Source organism: Mytilus galloprovincialis, chromosome 3 (assembly GCF_965363235.1).
Source record: "Mytilus galloprovincialis chromosome 3, xbMytGall1.hap1.1, whole genome shotgun sequence".
Taxonomy (NCBI): domain Eukaryota; kingdom Metazoa; phylum Mollusca; class Bivalvia; order Mytilida; family Mytilidae; genus Mytilus; species Mytilus galloprovincialis.
This window is the reverse complement of record NC_134840.1, coordinates 9238845-9263556: the sequence shown is the minus strand read 5'-3', so window position 1 is coordinate 9263556 and position 24712 is coordinate 9238845. Positions and strand designations below refer to the sequence as shown.

Below are 24712 nucleotides of genomic sequence, written 5' to 3'. Positions count from 1 at the left end.
TACACCAGAGACCAAATGACACAGAATTTACAACTAAAGGTCACTGTACGTCCTGCAACAATTATGACAACCAATACAACATAATTAGCTATAAAAGGCCTAGAAATGATAAATGATCACTGCAAAACAATACAAATGAGAAAATTAATGTCCTGTTTAAATAATGAATGAAAAAACAAATATGGTACACAGCATTAAACAACAACCACTGAATTACAGGTTCCTAACTTGGGATATGCACAAACAGAATGTGGCATGGTTAATCAGCTAGTAACAAACCTGCATCTTTATCCTGGAAAGTGGTGTTACAGTATTATATGAGAACATACTATAAAAATCATTTGAAAAGAGTGTAACTCCTCAGATTGATACAAAGCAAAAATATATCAAACAAAAACACAAGTGGATGTGGCATTGTACATAAACATAACCACCAAAAAGACACTGATTACAATCAGAGAGTACCCGCAGTTGCTGACCGCTGCATGTCTATTTTATAAACCTATATTCCACCGACAGTTTTGTTTTTAATAACGTTCGACCATATATATATATATATATATATGTCGAAACATCAGCCCAACAATGTTAAATCTGTAAATTTGCTTTTGCTATTTTCTTTGTTCTTCTTGCCAAGATTCAAACTCGTGCTACTGAGATATCGTGACAGCAAAATTGCCTTGCACTGTATCCGACACGCTTGGGCACGCTTGGGCATCTAGGCTTAACAATAATAAAGCTTTCGGTGGCCTGGTGTTACCTTTCCTTGTCAGTTTTAATCTGATGTCGTAATATATATTTATATATTCTACATATTAAATGAAAATATGAAATTACAAAGGCTTTACTCCAATATGTTTTATAAAAAGATCTTTCCAAAAAAAGGTAAAAATAACTAAGAATAGCACAAAATAATAAAATACCTAATATAAACACTGACACACTATTTGGACAGAAATAACAATATCTTGTATCGAAATTCCTTTCTATCTGTTCATTGGAGACATTATGGTTGTCCCAGATATCAGCGTCTTAAATATATGCCTAATAATAATAATAATGTAAGTAGTACACCTTCAAGTTATATACACTGCAAGCCATGATTTAATTAATTAGATATATGAATATGTAAACATTAACATTTAGTTATTATTTCACTGGAACTGTTTTTTGTAAAGACAGTTTTATCTGTACATCTGTTGGAAACCATACAACTTATCTTGGAGTAAACACAACATTTGTTGGAGACAACACAATATCTGAAAGTAAAAACGGAAAGAATTTTAAGCTGCTGCTGTATTTATTAAATATTGGGAATTCTCATTTTACAGGGACACTTTACTTTGATTAAATGCAAAGTACTGTTACTGTCTAAATATTTGACCAAAAAGCAGTTTCACTGATCGTATCGATTGACATTAGGCGGTTATTTAGAAGCTAGGTGTAGTCGGGGGAACTTTCTATAGTTAGTATAGAAAGTCCCTTGTGTATTATATCATATTTGTATGCATTAAGCGTTTTGTATCAAATTATATCCCTGGCATCTTATTATTGTCGATCATGTGATAATGGAAATAACGTGATATTATTTCGGGCAAATTAAAAAAAAGGAGAAAAACCTGTTTCTATTCAATGTGGGTATGAATGGTTTTACATTAGTAATTGTTGGGGCCCTTTATAGATTTCTGTTCGATGTAAGCCAAGGCTCCGTGTTGAAGGCCGTACCTTGACCTATAATGGTTTACTTTTATAAATTCAAATGCAGATTGTTTGTACAAACGTAAATACACTTACTTTTTTTTCTTACAGAAAGTAAACACGATGTACCACGATCCTATAAAAAATATCAGTATGATCACTGCCACTCCTATCACCGCAATAATCATAATCATACCAGAGTCCCCTGTAATATACAGTTCTATACTGAAACACTTATCGTGATGAGTCAGCCATATTATAACTCGCATAACAATAGCCTCGAAAACTACTGACTATAAATCTTGAACATGTTGGATCTACGTATTTTTAGTTGCTCACTTGTTGCTGAGAAGAACATAAAAAAAACTAATATAAAGTACTCAAAAAGGTTTGTAATTACAATGTCGTTTTTCCCTATTACAAGCCGTACTCCAGTGTCGGATCCAGAAATTTTCATAAGTGGGGGCCCACTGACTGACCTAAGAGGGGGCCCGCTCCAGTCACGCTTCAATGATTCCCTATATAAGCAACAAAATTTTTTCCCAAAAAGGGGGGCCCTGCCCCCCCACCTCTAAATCCGCCTCTGTACTCTATCAGAATTTAATAGCCTTAGGCTCATCTCGAACAGAGGCGATTCATTTGGTCAAAAGTAAAAATCAAAAGCTTTATCGAATCCACGAAAATCATTGATGTTAGAATGTGGCTCGGTCGAGGGAAAAGTGACCTTTCTAGTTCTGAAGCACCCCAAATGATCAGATTTTTTATACATATTTTGGTTAGCAGTTTCATGATCTTGTATTCGACAAGAAGGAATGGTAGTAGACAATTCTCTTCCCTTTTGTCTGTCTAAATATGAAGCTGCTTCTGATTTTACAGTACTTTACAGCCAAAATATCAATGCTCAGCATTATGTTCAAGTATAAGGTTAAGCTAGCTATAAAACCAGGATTAATCAATCATTTTCTACATAAAAATGCCTGTATCAAGGAACATGACAGTTATTTTGTATTCGTTTGATGTGTTTAAGCTTTTTGACTTTTCTATTTGATAAGGGTATTCCGTTTTGAATTTTCTATTTGATAAGGGTATTCCGATTTTAATTTGCTATTTGATAAGGGTTTTCCGTTTTGAATTTTTCTTGGAGTTCGGTATTTTACAAACCTGATACCTTTGTTATTGTTATTTGTAAATTTACCCTTTTCTATAATTCGGTTAATTGATACAATGAAACTGCTTTGTGCTGCTTGATTGTTCATCTAACATCAATGTTTAATAAAAAGGTATTTATTAATCTTTTATCACTAGAATCGGTTTGTACTAGCCTTGATCTAAAAAACGCACCTTCATTATGAACCAGAAGCCCTTTAAGAAACAGTTAAGTATATTGTCCGTTATTGTAAAAAATATATATCTCCGATGCGTAAAAAATAGAATAATCAAAACAATTGAAACGCATACGATATTTGAAACCAAAAGCTCATGTACTGACTGACGTGCTTCTGTAATGCCATGATGTATAGCTTACACTTTTAAAAATCGCTGTTGATGAATTAAGAAATTTAGATTACAAAACTCGCTCCGATAAAGTTGATGCTTAAAAAATTAAAGTTTGAGCGCTTCTGATGTACTTGGAACAAGCACATGTATGATGTGGCGGAGTTAAACATATGTTCTATTGATATTAATACTAGTATTTGAATATGTTATGTGGTCTAATACAATAGAAAAATCCTATAAGGTGTAACTGTCTGTAAGGCACATGTTTCCTGTTAAAGGCCGAATAAAAAGCATATGTCCACTGTCGAAGTGAAAATGGACTTGGCAAAATTTTAGAAAGTTAATAGTTAGGAAATTGATGTCTGCGTATCTGATATATGAAGGGGTTGAAAGTCATTTATTTAAGATATGCAAGTTCACACTGAATAGCAATAAATAGACATATATTGTGGCTGCTTTTTAATTGAAAAGTCACTATGTCATAAATTAAATGAATGATTGTGTCCGTTAATAATGTGAAGATGTGTATTGTTGTTTACACGAATAAAATGGCATGCGAGGTATTGTTAAGGAAAACAACTCAACGATGAAAAACATCTGATGATGGTCATGAATAAATTCTTTTTATTATTCTTATTATGATCATTTCTCGAAAGCAGCTGTATGTTTTATCGTACAGCGTTTACATATTTTAAAATATAATATATATATACGTTTCATTCGAACATGTACAGGCTATTCTTCATTCCTTCAAAGATTTCATTACCAGAGGTGTACTACTTAAACACTGCTCCAACAGAGTAACGAGGAGGAAGGACGCCTTCAATCGGCACTGCATAAATCTTACAATCACCATCACGAATTGGTCGATGAATGTACTCACTAGAAGCATGTTTCTACAGTGTTAGAACTGTATATACAATTTTAATCATCTGATATTAAATTTTTACTGATTGTGCTCTGCTCCTGAGTGTGGAGTACCTTTGCAACGATGCATGCATATCATGTCTACGCACCCAGTTTCGCTCCATTCAGATTTTGAGCAATGCTGCGACAGCGTAAACTATTTGTTAAAAGCTTTATATTTCAGAAACTAGAAGACCCGGATACTTCACAACTTGTATGCGGATACCTTATGTTGCCAAGTTTCCATCTGTTATATGTCCAGTGTCCTCGACCTCATTTCACGGTTCATGGGTCGATGATAGGTTTTTGTGGTTATGTCAGTTTATCAGTTACTATATAAACAATTGTTGAACTATGTTTGGTGTATTCAACTATTGTAAGGATTAGATGTCTCTCTGACAGGAATCATATTACCTTAACCTCAATTTCGTAGTTCAATGGTCAATGTTAAGATTTTGTAGTTTGTTTGGTTTGTCAGCTTTTTCTATGTGTCGGTTAGTATATGGAAAGGTATATACTATGAAATTAAGAGCGAGGGGCTTACAAGTAATTTGATTGGACGAAAAGCTGTAAGTATGTGCCAAATGTGATTATACCACTATATTTTGTGAATGAAATGATTGTTTGATATTCATGTCTGTCTGGCAATGTTCATCAATTCGTGACTTCATTTTCACGGGTTGTTGACAAAATGATGTCTATGTGAAACTTGTAGTTACATGTTAATTTTACAAACTGTCAACACGAATTCACTAAAGCAGGCGATGCGTTTCAGCGTGTGCACTCTTGTTGTTTGTTATATTGATTTTTTTTAATCGACTTATCAGATTTGAAAATCAGTTGAGAAACTCATTTCAGAAACCTAACCACTGTTGCTTTTATTTATGACGACTGAATAAGCTGCATATCCCACTATACTCACCGGAATTGGAACCATTTGGAGTTATAGTGCTTGAAACAGCAGTAGTGGACTGATCAACTAAAAATAACAAAAGAACAGTACGTGTAGTGAAAAGTAAGATCACAAAAATACTGAACTTAGAGGAAAATCAATTCGGAAAGTCCATAATCACATGGCAAATTCAAATAACAAAACGCACCAAAAACGAAGTGTGTAAGAATATTCTGATACATTATTCTTGATAATTACTTACGGGAATTATTCGTGTTAGCACTTGAATATGAATAGAAAATGGGGTATGATTGGCAATGAGACAACTCTACATAAGAGATCAGACGAAAGAGTTATTAACAACTAAAGGTTACCGTACGAAGTTCAACAATGAGAAAAGACCATAGCGCATAATCTCATATAAAGGGTACCGAAATGACAGATGTAAAGCAATTCAAACGAGAATTTATGTACAAAATGATAAACGAAAAACAAATATGAAACACAAAAACAAACGACAACCACTAAATTACAGGCTCCTGATTTAGGACAGAATATGGCGGGTTTAAACATGTTGACGGGTGACAAACCTTTCCCCTAATCTGGGACAGTGGCGTAACAGTACAACATAAGAACGTACTATAATATCAGTTGAAAAAAGGCTTAACTCACCAAATGGATACAAATAGAATCATATCAACAAATAGCAAAGAGTGGACGTGGTCGGGTACTTGTACATCACAACAACAAAACAACACTTACAAAATGTTGTACAGATATGAAAGTTTTCACAGTTACTGACAGCTAGTTGAAAGCCAATAACGACTAATAAAAAAGTTATGCATCTAATGAAATTGATTTTACTATTCTAACTCTATTTGTAATTCGTAAGTGTTGTTAGCTGAAAATGTGTGAGATCATATTCAAGTTGGAGCTAATCATACTCTCTCCTTAACATATTAAAAAAGAGGGACGAAAGATACCAAAGAGACAGTCAAACTCAGTCATAAATCTAAAATAAACTGACAACGCCATGGCGTAAAAGGAAAAAAACAAACAGACAAACAATAGTACACATGACACAACATAGAAAACTCAAGAATAAACAACACGAACATATTGAATTAATACAGAGTAATATATAACAATGACTTGAATATCTACTCAGTAATTTGTACAGTTTCATAAAAAATATTTATTTTGAATAGATATAAAAAGCAAAATGAACCCAACGATGTGATCCTCTATGTTGTGAGTAAAGCCATTTTCAACTGATTTTTATAGTTTTTATAAGCCCGGTACCTTTGATAACCTTTTATACCATTTGGTCGATGCCGCTGCTGGTGGACGTTTCGACCTGTGGGTATCACCAGCCTAGTTGTCAGTACTTCTGTTTGCAAAAGTTTTAATTATAAAAAAAAACCTTTTTTTTTATCCAAGGAATCGATTACCTTAGTTGTATTTGGCATAACTTTTTGGTATTTTGGGTCCTCAAATGCCCTTTAATTTTATGCTTGTTTGGCTTTCTGACTATTTTGATCTAAGCGTCATTGAGTCTTATGTAGACGAAATTCCATATATATTGGAATTGAGCGCGAACAAAAATGTTTAACTCCGTTACATTCCATATGTGCCGTCCCATGACAGGAGTCTGTAGTTCAGTGGTTGTATTTCGTAAATGTCTGATATATTTGTTTTTCGTAAATTGTTTTGTTATAACCAACACCGTTACCTTTATCAATTGATTTGTTATCATATTATTCATGTCGGGGTCTTTAAAAGTCGATTCTCTTGTATATTTCCCCCCATTTTATGGCCGTATCCTTTTATCCCTATAAAAGAGGGACGAAAGATACCAGAGGGACAGTCAAACTCATAAATCGGAAATAAACTGACAACGCCATTGCTAAAAATGAAAAAGACAAACAGACAAACAATAGTACACATGACATAACATAGGAAACTAAAGCATAAACAACACGAACCCCACCAAAAACTAGGGGTGATCGCAGGTGCTCCGGAAGGGTAAGCAGATCCTGCTCCACATGTGGCACCAGTCGTGTTGCTTATGTGATTACAAATCCGGTAAATAGTCTAATTCGGTAGGTCACATTCATGAAAGGGAAGGGGTTGTAGTTACGACGTTAGGAACATATCCGATATCATTTGTGAAACGGTTATTCCATAACGGTCAACCAACTTGTGATGGCGTCTGTAAAATTTACGAAGTGATGATTTTAACTTCACCTTTTGGAATTCTTGGTTTAATAGCTTTCTTGTGAGCAGCAACCCTCTATCAAGGAAATCATGATAGGATATGCAAACACGAGAATATCGTATCAATTGGGAGATATATACACCGTATGCAGGTGCTGCTGGAATGTTGCTACTAAGAAATGGAAGGTCACAATTGGAAAGCTGAAATCATCTCTTTTGTCGTAAAGTTGCTATAAATGTTTACATCCACTTTATTAGCACTTTGGTGAATAGTAGTTTCATTGACAATCATAAACTATATCTTTCTATTGTATAACATTTCAATGTTTAATAACATCATGATGTTTTACTCACCTTTACATTGAGGATCACCACTACCATCTAAACATGCGCAGCTACATGATGTGGCATTGAATATACCACCATTTTCACAAGTTACAAATGCACACGTATCACAGTATCCTCCAGTAAAGGGATATATACAATCACATTTAGTTCCGGTCTGTTTTTCATTGCATATACATTCACAGTTTGATTCATTCACGACTGCTCCATTATTACATAGCGTAGAACATTGACTGGTGCATAGAATCCCTGTTTTATGATAATGATCAAAAACTAATTTCAGTGTAGTAAAATATATAGCCTAGTTTTTCTTAGTTACTTTGACAATAATGCAAAATACATTTTCTCGTGGAAAATGATGGCCAATACAATAGAAATATGCTTTAAAATTATATACAATCCCTTTCAGATTTTTTAGAATACAATTTGAGTTACTACAATATGAGCCAAATATAAACGCCATGTGTTAAGTTCCCTGTTACTCTATAGTTTTCTAGTACAAATGATGTTAGTCATGTTTTCATATATATGCAATATCATTTTTTTTGGCAGGTAGAATTTGCGTTTGCAGAGAATTTGCCATATTCAATTGAAAGGGAACTGTTTCTTTCTAATGTATTGACGAAAACCTTTTACTTCAATTATGAGAGTTTGAATGATAATAAGAAACATTAAGGATAAAAATTCGGCTTCAACATTGAACTTACTTTTTTGAAAATGTATACGACTTGTTTGCTTAGAATCATCTGAATTCTTTTGTATATCATATAAAATCCTAATGTGTTGACATTCTTTAATATTTTTTTAACCTTTTTTCTGTTTATTTTTGTTTGATAGGCAAACATTTTATAATAAAATGCATTGATCTACACTGCAATGAGTTGAAATCGTTGTGTGTGCGACCTATAATTGTGTTTGGTTCTCACTTTTGCATTTAACAATGAATTTATTATATGTATATATTAGAAAGACATACAGTAAATTTACATTTTATAAATATGCCATACCATAATATCCACTTAGACAATTGCAGGCACATATATCTGTATTCCACGTGCCACCATTCTCACATGTCCCTGAACATGAGTCAACTGTAAATAATTACCATGATCAATAAGTTTGCTTGCCTGTTTAGTTTCACAGAGACATTTGATTTTCACTGGTGTTGGAATATAAAGACTAACTTGCATCAAACAAACTATTGGCGTTTCATTGAACATGACAATAAACAGTAACAAACACTGTTACATTGATTCTGATATGCTTGACCTTTTCTTATTTATAATAGTACCATTCTTACTTGCGTCTTAACAATATGAAATGATATGTTTTTCAACAAAAAATATAAATATGATTGTACTAACATCAGTGATCTATAAACAACAAGAACTCGTTCTTCAATACCAATTTGGTCAACCCACGAAAATGAATTCCAAAACATGTTCAGAACTGAATAAGCTATATAAATGTATTAAGGAGATTAATAAAAAAAATTGAAGTTTTCTGGGTAAACAATTGTAAATAGTAAAATATCGTACTCTGCAGATTATTTAAAACGGGAAGTTTGTAGTCAAATAGCAAAAGCGAAAGCTCAAACACATCAACGAATGGATATCAACTGTCATATTCCTGACTTGGTACAGGATTTTCTTTTCAGTAGAAAAAGGTTGATTGAATTTGGTTTTATAGCTAGCTAAACCCCTCACTTGTATGACAGTCGCATATAATTCCATTATATTGACAACGATGTTATTCCACAAGTTTGTCGGTACTGATAATGGCATATTCAGAAATAGACCTTCATGCGCATCAAACTTACATTTTTTTCCATTTTCTAATAGAGACGACTCAACTGCTGTTGTGCTGTAAGTTACCGTGGACATTGTAAGCTCATTAGTCAGTGCATCGTTACTGACAAGATTTAAAACATAAAACATTCCATGCTTTTGTAGCGGTTCAGTGTTTCTGTTAATCCGTTTTTTTCTTTCATAACTGATGTGTTTCACTTGGTTTTTGTTTGTGACCCGAATTTTTAAGTTTTATGACTTTTGAACAGCAGTACATTACTGTTTCCCTTATTTGGATTCCTCGTTGATAAATTATGGATATAGTTAACATGTTTCAATTCCCTGTGGTAGTTGACATTATATAAATTTACATATGTTTCTGTGTCCCTTTTAGTTATATAGCTTCTCCCGTACTAAAGTACTGTGATAACCCTGGCTTTCAAATGTTTGCGTTCCTAGTAAATTTTGTATTTGCCGATAATATACTTTACGATAAAAAAATTATAAGATGTGGTATGATTGCCAATGAGACAACTCTCCAAAAGAGACCCACATGACACAGAAACAACAATTCAAACTAGAAAACTAATGGCCTTATTTAAGTACAAAAAATGAACGAAAATATGTAACACATAAACAAACGACAACCACTGAATTACAGGCTCCTGACTTGGGACAGGCACAAACATACAAAATGTGGCGGGGTTAGACATGTTAGCTCATTTTCAAATATTTATATTGCGAATCTTCAAGAAACGTTTACTACAGTGTATTGACATGACATCAACAACCCTACACAGAAAATACAAAAAGTCTTTTATCAGATAATATATAAAAAAGAAAAAAAACAAATAACTGTTAAATTCGTACAAATAAAAGATTACTTCGTAGATTTTTGTCGTCGTTGCTAGTATTAAGAGTGTAAATAGAAGTAGATAAATGCATCCATATTTGTTTGTATCTTATATAATGTATGTAACTTCTGTATGCTTTTGATTAATAGAGTATATCAAATTTTGATTTTACTCAAAATTGCTAATTATGTAAATCATATTATTACACATTCTAACTTAATCTAGTTTTTATATCGAATCGTGAGTGTGTGTGTTAACCGTCCAAACGTTATGATGCTAGACAAATTCCATCAACTTAATTTTGAACTGTGGCGGGTAGTTGTCTAATTGTCAGCCATACCACATCTACTTCTTTTAATATTTTTCAATTAACTGATATGAAAATAACCCTGTGTTAATCTGTTATGATATTGACAAGCATTCATTAAAGCGACCTATGAGATTATATACTGTTAGAAGAATATATATCCATAAGCAAATGTATTAACACAACTTACTGTCGGTGGGAACAGAATAAATATATTTCATTCCAGTATTACGGTTTGATCCAATACCGTACACCTGTAAATGAGAAACAAAAGACTAGTTAATCTTTTAGATACAGGGGAGCAACATAATGTACTTTATTGGAAAGTGTTATTCCTTTCGCCTTTAGTTTTGTTAAGTTCGTTAAAGGGGCACTGGCTACGAGATATATAAAAAATATAAGATATAAAATGTATTTTTGTTCAATCATTAATGAAAGTGAAATAGTGAAATAATAGCGCTTTAAGCAGCCAGTTTGGTTCAATTTTGTCAAAATATGCTAAGAAATATTGTTGTTGAATTATTCATTTGCAAGTGAATAATTCGACCTTATTTAATCCGTATTCATGTGAACTTCAATTTAAGCCATTAGGTAGATATTGGTATTGCATGCATTTTGCGTGTTTCAATTATTTAAAGGAAAAGAATGCCAACATTGAAAGTGAAACAAAGGTCAATCATTTGATTGACTGATTCGATCCACAAAAATCATTCTTATACAGGTAAAAACGATGATTAACGTATATCTATAATCTATAGTATCAAATTAAACAGACCTAGAAAAATCCAAATCCATGAGTCTGATATATCTATTTATATATCTATTTATGTTTATATCCCTTATATGGCAATCCGAGCTCAACTCGACAGTTTATTAGATGACGTCTAGATACACGAAACGAAGCTACATTTTATCGAGATCATTCACGGTATATTGTTTATTTTAAAATTTTTATAATTTGGATAAATGTTTTACATGGTAATAAATCAAATATGAGAATTTGAGTCAAATCTATGAACATGTTCCTTTACGAGATTTATGTCATGATTAATAACTACAATCCATACTTTTATGGTATTGCTTAGTCTTAAGTTTTCTATTTTGCGTCATGTGTACTATTATTTGTCTGCTTGTCTTTATCATTTTTAGCCATGTCGCTGTCAGTTTATTTTCGATCTATGAGTTTGACTGTCCCTCTTGTATCTTTCGCCCTTCTTTTACATTTTTAATAATTATTTTGAATACAAACAAGTAACAACAAAATTTAACAAACGAATTTTACAAATATGATGTAGATAAATTCTCGATATAGTCAGACACATGATTATAGCGTTACGTCAAAGTAGCTTTTATAAATGATATTGATCTCTGTCTAGTCAATATAGATACCACTTATCATTACTTAGCTGTATTTGGTAAAACCTTTAGGGATTTTTGGTCCTCAGTGCTCTTCAACTTTGTATTTTATTTGGCCTTTTTACTTATTTTTTATTCGAACGTCTCTGATGAGACTTTTGAAAACGAAACGCGCGTCTGGCGTGAATACAAAATTTCAATCATTGTATCTATGATAAGTTTATTTTTTAGGTATATGTATCTGTCCATTTGTCTCAATTAAGTGGTTTCCGAATTGTAATTTGGGTATCATTGCTTGTTTGGAATTTCATCTAGATAGATGCGAGATGAATGGAACGAAAGAAGCGTATTGAGTTTCTGGTCATCATGTCAAAGGTCATTGTCACTGTTACTAAATGTATTAGTTTAAGAAAAATTATTTCCCATGCTAACCTATGTTTCTCTTGCTTAAAGGTTAAGGTCACGTAGATTATAGATTGTAACACATCAAAACATATTTAAATGATTTTTATGAGGAAACTAATTTGGGACATCGTACTGGTATTCTCGGTGGATAACAAAATTTGCATATTTACTGTTCATTTCTTTGTTCTAAATTTTAAGAGTTATACCCTGATTTAACAAATTTTATAAATGTTGACATCATTAGATAATTTTCTCTTTTTTTAACTGGAAAGCAAAGTAGAGCCAATAAGCGATGTAAAGATGTATCTTTTAATCTTTAAGTCTTCAATTCTTTAAGTAAATCGAATCGTTCAAAATGAAACTACTTTTACATGTAAAAAAACTGTTAACACTTAGTGCTATATTTATTTTAAAAAACCCACAGGAAATGTATGCATCATTGCAGTTAGCAAGATTATTGAATATATGAAAGTGTATCTAATTAAGTAGCTCACGCTTTTTGACTTTAATACAGCATTTACATGTTGATGAATTACAAATAGAACAAACATTTAAATGTTGATATGAGAACAAGTCACACAACAAATTATCAATTTACAACCTTCACTATCACTGGCTCTGTCAATGGCCCTTCGGCATGCATAATCGCAACAAAAGCATCATTATGCCATAAAGTTCCACCAAAACTAATAGGACTATTTCCAGTTTGAAATATTCTGCTATCACCGGCTATGCTACTTGTTATAATTGGTGTTCCTTCTTTAGTAAAAATTTCTGAAATAATGAAAAGAACATTACACTATTAAATATTTTTAATATTTGTGTTTTCCTTTATCTTCAAGAAAAAAGTCCATGATCATATGAAATTTTACGGAACAGGCTTTTGATTATCTCTTTTGAATTATTTCAAACCAATTAGTTGATTTGATTTCTCTAATGCATTTTTTTACATTGAATTGTGTATTTTATAGCTCTTTATAAAGTATGATAATTGTACAATGTTAAAATGCCGTACGATGACCTGCAGTTGTCTAAATACTCGTCTTTCATTCGATCATAGAAGTTTATCTCACAGGCAAATACCACACATTTTCATCTCTATGTATGCTAAGTATTCCACACAAGTTTATAATGGTATCAGTCCCATGGCTTTTTTAATTACAAAAAAAAAACTTTTGTGTAAGTATTGGTACTTTGAATCTGATTCATGTCATGATTGAGATAAACATTTTCAGTTAATCTAATTGTGTAATCGTGTTTAAACTTATGTTGTTACTCTCAAAGTCTATTGTCTTTAGTAATTCACAGTTCTATGTATGCCAGTTTGGCGTTTTGTTCTCCAATATTTCATAGTTTTGTTTTTCAAAAGTATTGATTTTGATCGTATCTTAGAAAGACAACTCAAGGATCTCGTGTTCTGTTCAGGGCATGTTAATGAGACTTTTTATGTATCTGTTATCATGTTGATATCTCGCGCACTTTGGGTGATTATGTGAATACACTTTGATAAGGTGGATAATTTTTAAGTGTAAATTTCTGTAGTTGGGTATGTACATAATCATCGACTCATCTGATGATAATGAGTCAGTAGACGTCATAATGTATGGACAAGTGAACTATTGCGTCGCAAATAACGTCATAAAAAGCATACATATTTGAGTTTTGTGTCCAGATGTGTTAGTTGAAACTAATCATGCAGTGCTTAAGTTAAGTTGTTACCTGTGTAATATTGCTTCATATCATTCCAAACAAATGATATTTCTATGTTATATGCACCAACAGGAATTTGTGTCCAATCCCTTTGTACCCCTTAATGAAAAATATATTTTCATAAAACCACTTCAAAATTATATAAAAAGGTATAGGAAATGTGCGTGAGGATTAAAAATGTGCATGTGTCTATCTTAGGTTGCTATAAAACCCTATCATTGAAAAGACTGAATCTCACTTTGTTCCCCAAAAATTTAACAACAAATATGAAAATGTCTCAAATGTCAAACGAACTATCATACATATCCACGGTTATGGACAGAGTGACTGAGGTAAAGGTTACCACTTATCTGTAAAGAATTGTACATGTTGACTGATTTGATCCTCAGTGGAACGCGAAGTCTACTTATGATTTCATTCTAACTTTTGAAATATGGAAACACTAAGATCTTAAGATATAGTATCTCTTTTATATGAAACACACAATCCGTATATTGAATATCTAATATGTCACACTATACGGACTTCATATACAGGAGTGTGCTCCTTACGCAGAAACTGCTCCAACAAAGTTATGAGGAGGACAGATTAAAATTGACACTCCGTAAATTTTATGGACACCATCACGAATTGGTGGATCCATACGATGTGTCTTTAACTAAACTAGCTAAGGACATTTTTGCCACATGGTAGATTGTGGTTTGTCATTATGTCGTCTAATCTTTTAATTACCAAACGTGACTTATTCCCGATTGTGACTGTTTTGCTGAGTGAAAATTCGCATTACTATAAGACGTGTTACGGTACTTGTCTATCCCAAATTCATGTATTTAGTTTAAATGTTTAATGTTATATTTGTAATTCTCATCGGATTTTGTCAAATGTGTTAACGTCTTTTCTATTATATTTATGTGTTATGGTAAAGAAAATTAATCACCGCATTCATTTTTTAGATTTGATTTTGTTCAACGTAATCAGTACGATATTTTACGTTTGAAGTTAGATTCAAAACAAACCGGATATAGATTTATAATAAATAGTTAATTGCAACCTTAGTTTGCTATTTATAAGTATTAAAATGTGCATTGTTATTAAATGCAATATCAGTATTTAGTTCAAATATAATCTTAAATCAATCCTAATTCTATCTTATTCATTCAAATGTGACGTCATTTTTCATTTTTTGATGATCTGTTTTCAAATTTCTTAAATTCAAATGTGACGTAATTTTTGTGCTTTTTCACTATCGTATGTGACGTCATTTTTATGATTTATTGCGTTGAGGCCTGGACTGAGTCGGGTGTGTCTATCCTGTGTTGGTCTTTGCATTATGTATTCGTGTTTGTTTTCTGTAATTAGTTAATACTTCAGTTTCATTATGTATATCTATTATATTCATTTAATAAAATTTACTGTTTGCAATAGCATTAATTGTTCTAAATGATAAGGATGTTCTTATCCCAAGCTTAAAAACATAGCCGTATTTGACACAACCTTTTTCAACTTTTGATCTTCAGTGCTGTACAACTTTGTACTTTTTTTCACTTTCGATCTTTTATATCTGGGCGTCACTGGTGAGTCTTGTGTGGACGAGGCGCGTTTTTGGCGTATTGAATTTTAAACCTGATGCTTTTTGTTATCCATTAATCATGTGTTTTTTTTTCTAATACGTTCTCCTATTTATTTGTATTGTAGTCCTGTAATATTATGTTGTCATTTCAATGTTATATTTAACACTGCCATTAAAGTGCGAGGTTTGGCATGCCACAAAACCAGGTTCAACCCACCATTTTTTCCTTTAAAAATGTCCTGTACCAAGTCAGGAATATGGCCATTGTTATATTATAGTTCGTTTCTGTGTGTGTTACATTTTAACGTTACGTCGTTTGTTTTCTCTTATTTTTGAGTGTAAATTCACATTGCGATAAGACGTATCACGGTACTTGTCTATCCCAAATTCATGTATTTGGTTTTGATGTTATATTTGTTATTCTCGTGGGATTTTGTCTGATGCTTGGTCCGTTTCTGTGTGTGTTACATTGTAGTGTTATGTCGTTGTTCTCCTCTTATGTTTAGTGCGTATCCCTCAGTTTTAGTTTGTTACCCCGATTTTGTTTTTTGTCCATGGATTTATGAGTTTGAACAGCGGTATACTACTGTTGCCTTTATTTGAACAGATATTACCAATAACAAGTAAGTAGTAATATTTACATTGAGCTACATCATCAGTAAATATTCCTTCCCGGATAATACATGCACCATTGTCACCATTACACACGCCGCATCCATCAAATACACCAGCATTCAGAGTATTGGCGCAGTCGAATCTCTAAAACAGTTACAAAATATTATCAAACAATTTTTTCCTTCTTAATTACATTACCATTTTATGATACATTTTCATACTGGTTCAGTGTTTTGTCTCTTAACTAAGTAACATGATTTTAATATAATTAGAATAGCCTATAGTAAGGTCTTTCATGCTACTTTTACTAATTCTGTAATTTCTGATCTTACCAATCAGGTTCCAATTAAATCAAGTTAAGGTGTTAATAAACACCTTGACTAAATTTAATTTAGCTTCTTTGATTTTCATTAAAATTTGACACAATAATTATTTTGACCAAGTGACAAAAATATAAAAAATGATAATAATTTCCCTATCAATAGAACGTGAAAAAAACGTTGGAAAGATTTTTACAGAGTCTCCCTGTAGGTTGCACTTTGTAAATACAGCTGTTTCTCAAACCACGCCTCTTTTGGGGAGATTTAGAATATTCATAGAAAATTGATTTTGTTTACATATTGGTTCCCAGTTATGCTCTCTGTGTTCTATCTCATAGAGACTAACTTGGGAATGTTACCAGTAAAAATACACGGGCATATTGTTTACATTGAAATCTGTGGTAACCCTTCATTCGAGGTAGGGGTAGTTAAGAAAATTAGTGTTAGTTTAAACTCTGAAAAGTTCAGGGCATATAAACGTTGAAAATATGCCGCACAGCCCTATATTTTGACCTTTGAAAAAAATTGTAGTGCATATGAACTTTCATTTCTATGATAATTTTTTTTTCAAAACTTCATAGTAAAAGTGGTACAGTTTTAGCCGTAAAAGGAGTTCCTATGGGAAATTGCATTGTCAATATTTACAGAAATGAAACCTATATAGGGTGAAAAAAAGGGAACATTCAGAATTTAACCAAATTTGCTTTATCTCACAGATTTTAAAGAAATTAACTCAAATATGAAGTTTTATAAATATTTCATGAAGATTGATAGAATCCTGGGCTTAAGATATGATGACCCAGCATAACTTCACAGTTTACAGTATGCATAGTTTACTTAAAGTCCTGAATACAAAATTAATTCATAATATTTGCATATTTGTAAGTTAAATTGTTAAGAAGTGTTTATATTTACTCTTCGCAGTCATTGAAACTCATCGATCCTTCCTGAATATTATTTATGGGATGTTTGTGTCCTGTCGATTACCCAAAAGTAAGCCGTAACACCTAAATCTGCTTTTTTGTCACGACAGCATAAAAAATACAAGCTAGAAATACAAAAATATCCCAACAAAACTTACAATAGTGTGTTCTATCCTGAATATGTATTAAATATTCCAAATTGCTAGAAACAGCAGAATAATTTAGGAAATGTAAGGCCCCAGGGGCAAAAAACATAGAAAATTGCCCACCCCCTGTGTCATAAAACAGATAATTTAACATGTAAATGCTATGATTTTATGATTTTTAAGTTCTTGATATAGAAAACAATAACTATGCTTGGAAGTTATGCACAAATGAGATGTTAGCAGTCATTTCTATAACATTTTAAGTGAATTTATGTCTCAGACTGGTACCTGCATACATACAACTATTGCAAATATGGCTTTGTTTGAACACTTCTAGTATATTTATTATGTAAATTGTGTCAGATATATGGTTACAGATGATACTGTTGTGACAAGAATTCTAAATTGACCATTTGAGGTAAAAAATGTGAACTTTGATTGACAAATAGGCATACAGTAAGATGTGGACTGGAGACAGAGGCAGGATTGGATATTTTATAATTTTGAATGTTGTAATGATTGACCGCTAAACATAACATTTATGGTATTCTGATATGCTTTCAATGTGTTATCAAAACAGTTTTAAACAGGTTCTAGGCATTTTAAATCAGAAAATATGCAAAAAGGGTAAGCTGGCAATAATTAAAGTCTTGTTTTCAAATTCTTTTAAAAATTGAAATAAGGGAGGGGTATAAAATGTCAGTAAAAAAAACCTTAGAGTATACACAGTGATTTCTTTCAGGCTATAATTCTGATAAATGAGTATTAATGTGAGAAAAACTGATTTTAGAGAGTTTTCTATTTGAATAAATGTTTGTATAGGTTGCACTTTGTAAATACAGCTGTTTCTCAAACCACGCCTCTTTTGGGGAGATTTAGAATATTCATAGAAAATTGATTTTGTTTACATATTGGTTCCCAGTTATGCTCTCTGTGTTCTATCTCATAGAGACTAACTTGGGAATGTTACCAGTAAAAATACACGGGCATATTGTTTACATTGAAATCTGTGGTAACCCTTCATTCGAGGTAGGGGTAGTTAAGAAAATTAGTGTTAGTTTAAACTCTGAAAAGTTCAGGGCATATAAACGTTGAAAATATGCCGCACAGCCCTATATTTTGACCTTTGAAAAAAATTGTAGTGCATATGAACTTTCATTTCTATGATAATTTTTTTTTCAAAACTTCATAGTAAAAGTGGTACAGTTTTAGCCGTAAAAGGAGTTCCTATGGGAAATTGCATTGTCAATATTTACAGAAATGAAACCTATATAGGGTGAAAAAAGGGAACATTCAGAATTTAACCAAATTTGCTTTATCTCACAGATTTTAAAGAAATTAACTCAAATATGAAGTTTTATAAATATTTCATGAAGATTGATAGAATCCTGGGCTTAAGATATGATGACCCAGCATAACTTCACAGTTTACAGTATGCATAGTTTACTTAAAGTCCTGAATACAAAATTAATTCATAATATTTGCATATTTGTAAGTTAAATTGTTAAGAAGTGTTTATATTTACTCTTCGCAGTCATTGAAACTCATCGATCCTTCCTGAATATTATTTATGGGATGTTTGTGTCCTGTCGATTACCCAAAAGTAAGCCGTAACACCTAAATCTGCTTTTTTGTCACGACAGCATAAAAAATACAAGCTAGAAATACAAAAATATCCCAACAAAACTTACAATAGTGTGTTCTATCCTGAATATGTATTAAATATTCCAAATTGCTAGAAACAGCAGAATAATTTAGGAAATGTAAGGCCCCAGGGGCAAAAAACATAGAAAATTGCCCACCCCCTGTGTCATAAAACAGATAATTTAACATGTAAATGCTATGATTTTATGATTTTTAAGTTCTTGATATAGAAAACAATAACTATGCTTGGAAGTTATGCACAAATGAGATGTTAGCAGTCATTTCTATAACATTTTAAGTGAATTTCTGTCTCAGACTGGTACCTGCATACATACAACTATTGCAAATATGGCTTTGTTTGAACACTTCTAGTATATTTATTATGTAAATTGTGTCAGATATATGGTTACAGATGATACTGTTGTGACAAGAATTCTAAATTGACCATTTGAGGTAAAAAATGTGAACTTTGATTGACAAATAGGCATACAGTAAGATGTGGACTGGAGACAGAGGCAGGATTGGATATTTTATAATTTTGAATGTTGTAATGATTGACCGCTAAACATAACATTTATGGTATTCTGATATGCTTTCAATGTGTTATCAAAACAGTTTTAAACAGGTTCTAGGCATTTTAAATCAGAAAATATGCAAAAAGGGTAAGCTGGCAATAATTAAAGTCTTGTTTTCAAATTCTTTTAAAAATTGAAACAAGGGAGGGGTATAAAATGTCAGTAAAAAAAACCTTAGAGTATACACAGTGATTTCTTTCAGGCTATAATTCTGATAAATGAGTATTAATGTGAGAAAAACTGATTTTAGAGAGTTTTCTATTTGAATAAATGTTTGTATAGGTTGCACTTTGTAAATACAGCTGTTTCTCAAACCACGCCTCTTTTGGGGAGATTTAGAATATTCATAGAAAATTGATTTTGTTTACATATTGGTTCCCAGTTATGCTCTCTGTGTTCTATCTCATAGAGACTAACTTGGGAATGTTACCAGTAAAAATACACGGGCATATTGTTTACATTGAAATCTGTGGTAACCCTTCATTCGAGGTAGGGGTAGTTAAGAAAATTAGTGTTAGTTTAAACTCTGAAAAGTTCAGGGCATATAAACGTTGAAAATATGCCGCACAGCCCTATATTTTGACCTTTGAAAAAAATTGTAGTGCATATGAACTTTCATTTCTATGATAATTTTTTTTTCAAAACTTCATAGTAAAAGTGGTACAGTTTTAGCCGTAAAAGGAGTTCCTATGGGAAATTGCATTGTCAATATTTACAGAAATGAAACCTATATAGGGTGAAAAAAGGGAACATTCAGAATTTAACCAAATTTGCTTTATCTCACAGATTTTAAAGAAATTAACTCAAATATGAAGTTTTATAAATATTTCATGAAGATTGATAGAATCCTGGGCTTAAGATATGATGACCCAGCATAACTTCACAGTTTACAGTATGCATAGTTTACTTAAAGTCCTGAATACAAAATTAATTCATAATATTTGCATATTTGTAAGTTAAATTGTTAAGAAGTGTTTATATTTACTCTTCGCAGTCATTGAAACTCATCGATCCTTCCTGAATATTATTTATGGGATGTTTGTGTCCTGTCGATTACCCAAAAGTAAGCCGTAACACCTAAATCTGCTTTTTTGTCACGACAGCATAAAAAATACAAGCTAGAAATACAAAAATATCCCAACAAAACTTACAATAGTGTGTTCTATCCTGAATATGTATTAAATATTCCAAATTGCTAGAAACAGCAGAATAATTTAGGAAATGTAAGGCCCCAGGGGCAAAAAACATAGAAAATTGCCCACCCCCTGTGTCATAAAACAGATAATTTAACATGTAAATGCTATGATTTTATGATTTTTAAGTTCTTGATATAGAAAACAATAACTATGCTTGGAAGTTATGCACAAATGAGATGTTAGCAGTCATTTCTATAACATTTTAAGTGAATTTATGTCTCAGACTGGTACCTGCATACATACAACTATTGCAAATATGGCTTTGTTTGAACACTTCTAGTATATTTATTATGTAAATTGTGTCAGATATATGGTTACAGATGATACTGTTGTGACAAGAATTCTAAATTGACCATTTGAGGTAAAAAATGTGAACTTTGATTGACAAATAGGCATACAGTAAGATGTGGACTGGAGACAGAGGCAGGATTGGATATTTTATAATTTTGAATGTTGTAATGATTGACCGCTAAACATAACATTTATGGTATTCTGATATGCTTTCAATGTGTTATCAAAACAGTTTTAAACAGGTTCTAGGCATTTTAAATCAGAAAATATGCAAAAAGGGTAAGCTGGCAATAATTAAAGTCTTGTTTTCAAATTCTTTTAAAAATTGAAACAAGGGAGGGGTATAAAATGTCAGTAAAAAAAACCTTAGAGTATACACAGTGATTTCTTTCAGGCTATAATTCTGATAAATGAGTATTAATGTGAGAAAAACTGATTTTAGAGAGTTTTCTATTTGAATAAATGTTTGTATAGGTTGCACTTTGTAAATACAGCTGTTTCTCAAACCACGCCTCTTTTGGGGAGATTTAGAATATTCATAGAAAATTGATTTTGTTTACATACTGGTTCCCAGTTATGCTCTCTGTGTTCCATCTCATAGAGACATATCTTGGGAATGTTACCAGTAAAAATATACGGACATATTGTTTACATTGAAATCTGTGGTAACCCTTCATTCGAGGTAGGGGTAGTTAAGAAAATTAGTGTTAGTTTAAACTCTGAAAAGTTCAGGGCATATAAACGTTGAAAATATGCCGCACAGCCCTATATTTTGACCTTTGAAAAATATTGTAGTGCATATGAAATTTCATTTCTAGGATAAGATTTTTTTTCAAAACTTCATAGTAAAAGTGGTACAGTTTTAGCCGTAACAGGCGTTCCTATGGGAAATTGCATTGTCAATATTTACAGAAGTGCAACCTGTAGTGTTATGTACCACCTTAGGTTGGATTCATACAATTCGTTTATAATGCTTAGATTTGTTTAAACGTTTCGCTTTAAACATATCCAAATAGTTAATCGGGACGTGTATTTCCGAAATATTTGAGAAGAATCTGGTGTTTTCAACAGTCCATGTTAAATTGATTACCAGATGAAGTTCATATAGTAGGTACGTTTATAACGAATACTTTTGTTTTATCAGACTAGAGTAATTATACTCATCTACAAATTGTTGACATATCCCCATCTTTTCGTTTAAAGGCTTTTGGCGTGTACAACTAGTAACGAAGGAGCTGCTTACCGTCTCCTATTGTAGATGTGGCTGAGTATTCGATGCATTGATAGTTGTTAAAACATTTTTCTTGCCGTATTACTTCGACATATATGAATTGACGCTTTAAATTTCGTTATATTTTGGTATCTTTAATTTTTTAAACTGTTAATTTTCGTATTTCAAATTTACTTTATACCCCAAAAAAAGCGCTAAACGATATACTAGTACATCACCTGACAATAACCCTCTAAGCAAGCATAATAAAAGCCTGGGCGTCGGGAATATTGATTAGCATCAGCTGTAGCTGAGGTTCCGGGACATGGTGTACCATTTTCGATCAATCCAAATCTTGTCAAATCAGGTCTTGTATACCCAGGAGCCGATTCACAAAGAACTTCACATACTCCGTGGTCTGAAATGAAATCGTATGTATTATTTGACGGAATGAAATTTGAGGTAATCATCAATAAAATCGTAAAAGATATGCAATATAGCCCCCATTTTATTGGCAGAGGTACTATTTGGAAACGTATAAGGAATTGCGAGAGTTACTGAAACAACCTCTTAGTTGTATATTGTTTTCATTTGGTCAACACTATACTTGAAAACCTGATGTATTGTCGAGTTCAGAAAGACAGACAAAACAGTTGAATTCATTTGCTAAGGTTCAAGTATCAGAAATAAAATTCAGAATGTCACGAATGGCATAATTAATCATCTCAGTACCAGAATCAATGACAAACCAGACGATTTTAATTTTGAAATTACTAGTGTTGTCAACGGTTAACCGTTCGAACGACCGAATACCCCAAAACGGTAACCGGTTAACCGGACTTTTTTTCAATTTTAATAGATTTGATATAAATTTGTATTGAAATCATTAATTATTTGTGTTTTCTTTAAAAAAAAATTGTCGTCGTGGTAATTAATTTGACGGATCAATTGTCAAGTATATTGATTGGTATTGTTAATCCAAAAGTATAAAATTAATTAGAACTTGTCTCTCAGCTCGGGGCAAGATCTTAAGGAAACATAATTAGTTTTTTTTTTTTAACAGTAATTTTTTATCAGTTATACGAAATTATTTCAAATTACATGTATCAATTTCCCCCACCTTAGTAGCAATATACCAACCCAACTTCATCTGCATATAGGATATACATTTCCCAATTCTTTCAAGAGCTTGCTGCTGCTACTTAGACTTTGTAAACGCCACCAGTGTCAGAGCAGAAAGATGATGAAACAGGTGTTTATCAAACTAGAGGCTCTCAATAGCATGTGTCGCTCACCTTGGGCTATGTGCATATTAAACATTGGACACAGATAAATTCATGACAAAATTGTGTTTTGGTGATCATGATGTGTTTGTAGATCTTACTTTACTAGACATTCTACTTGCTACAATTATCTCTATCTATAATGAACTTGGCCCAGTAATAACAGTGGAAAATATATTTTAAACATTTACAAAAGGGCAATAACTCCTTAAGGGTTAAACTGACAATTTTGGTCATGTTGACTTATTTGTAAATCTTACTTTGCTGAACATTATTGCTGTTTACTGTTTATCTCTATCTATAATAATATTCAAGATAATAACCAAAAACAGTAAAATTTCCTTAAAATTACCAATTTAGGGGCAGCAACCCAACAACGGGTTGTCCGATTCATCTTAAAATTTCAGGGCAAATAGATGTTGACCTGATAAACAATTTTAGACCATGTCAGATTTGCTCTACATGCTTTGGTTTTTGAGTTATAAGCCAAAAACTGCATTTTACCCCTATGTTCTATTTTTAGCCATGGCGGCCATCTTGGTTGGTTGGCCGGGTCACAGGACACATTTTTTAAACTAGATACCCCAATGATGATTGTGGCCAAGTTTGGTTTAATTTGGCCTACTAGTTTCAGAGGAGAAGATTTTTGTAAAAGTAAACAACGACGACGGACCCCGGACGCCGGACGCAAAGTGATGGGAAAAGCTCACTTGGCCCTTCGGGCCAGGTGAGCTAAAAACGCCTCGTCCTTTTATTCTTAAAAGGTTCATCGGAAGATACCAAGACTTTATTGATAAATATTCCATATCAACTTAACAAATGATATCATATGGTCTTGAAGTATAGATTATACTAATGTTCATCTTCGTAATAACGTGTTATAGAATTGTTTTATTGTCTTTTTAAATTTTTACTTTAACTGTTTAGCCTATTTTTTGACAGTATTTATTTGACGTGGCTCGGTA

The 24712-nt window shown here is 32.3% G+C and overlaps 1 protein-coding gene and 1 long non-coding RNA gene across 2 annotated transcripts; both read right to left on the bottom strand.

The window, feature by feature from the left end:
• Positions 1 to 44: 44 nt before the first annotated feature.
• Positions 45 to 9438, bottom strand: LOC143069860 (uncharacterized). Its single transcript, XM_076244665.1, has 6 exons — positions 9375 to 9438; positions 8563 to 8646; positions 7565 to 7804; positions 5024 to 5080; positions 1795 to 1903; positions 45 to 1259 (listed from the first exon to the last, which is right to left on the bottom strand). The coding sequence occupies exons 1-6, from the start codon at positions 9436 to 9438 to the stop codon at positions 1136 to 1138; spliced, it is 678 nt and encodes a 225-aa protein (XP_076100780.1). The 3' UTR covers positions 45 to 1135.
• A 1243-nt stretch (positions 9439 to 10681) lies between these two features.
• On the bottom strand, positions 10682 to 16733 carry LOC143067138 (uncharacterized). Its single transcript, XR_012975856.1, has 4 exons — positions 16186 to 16733; positions 13984 to 14073; positions 12866 to 13038; positions 10682 to 10757 (listed from the first exon to the last, which is right to left on the bottom strand). It is a non-coding gene; the product is annotated as an uncharacterized LOC143067138 (long non-coding RNA).
• Between the last annotated feature and the right edge of the window lie 7979 nt (positions 16734 to 24712).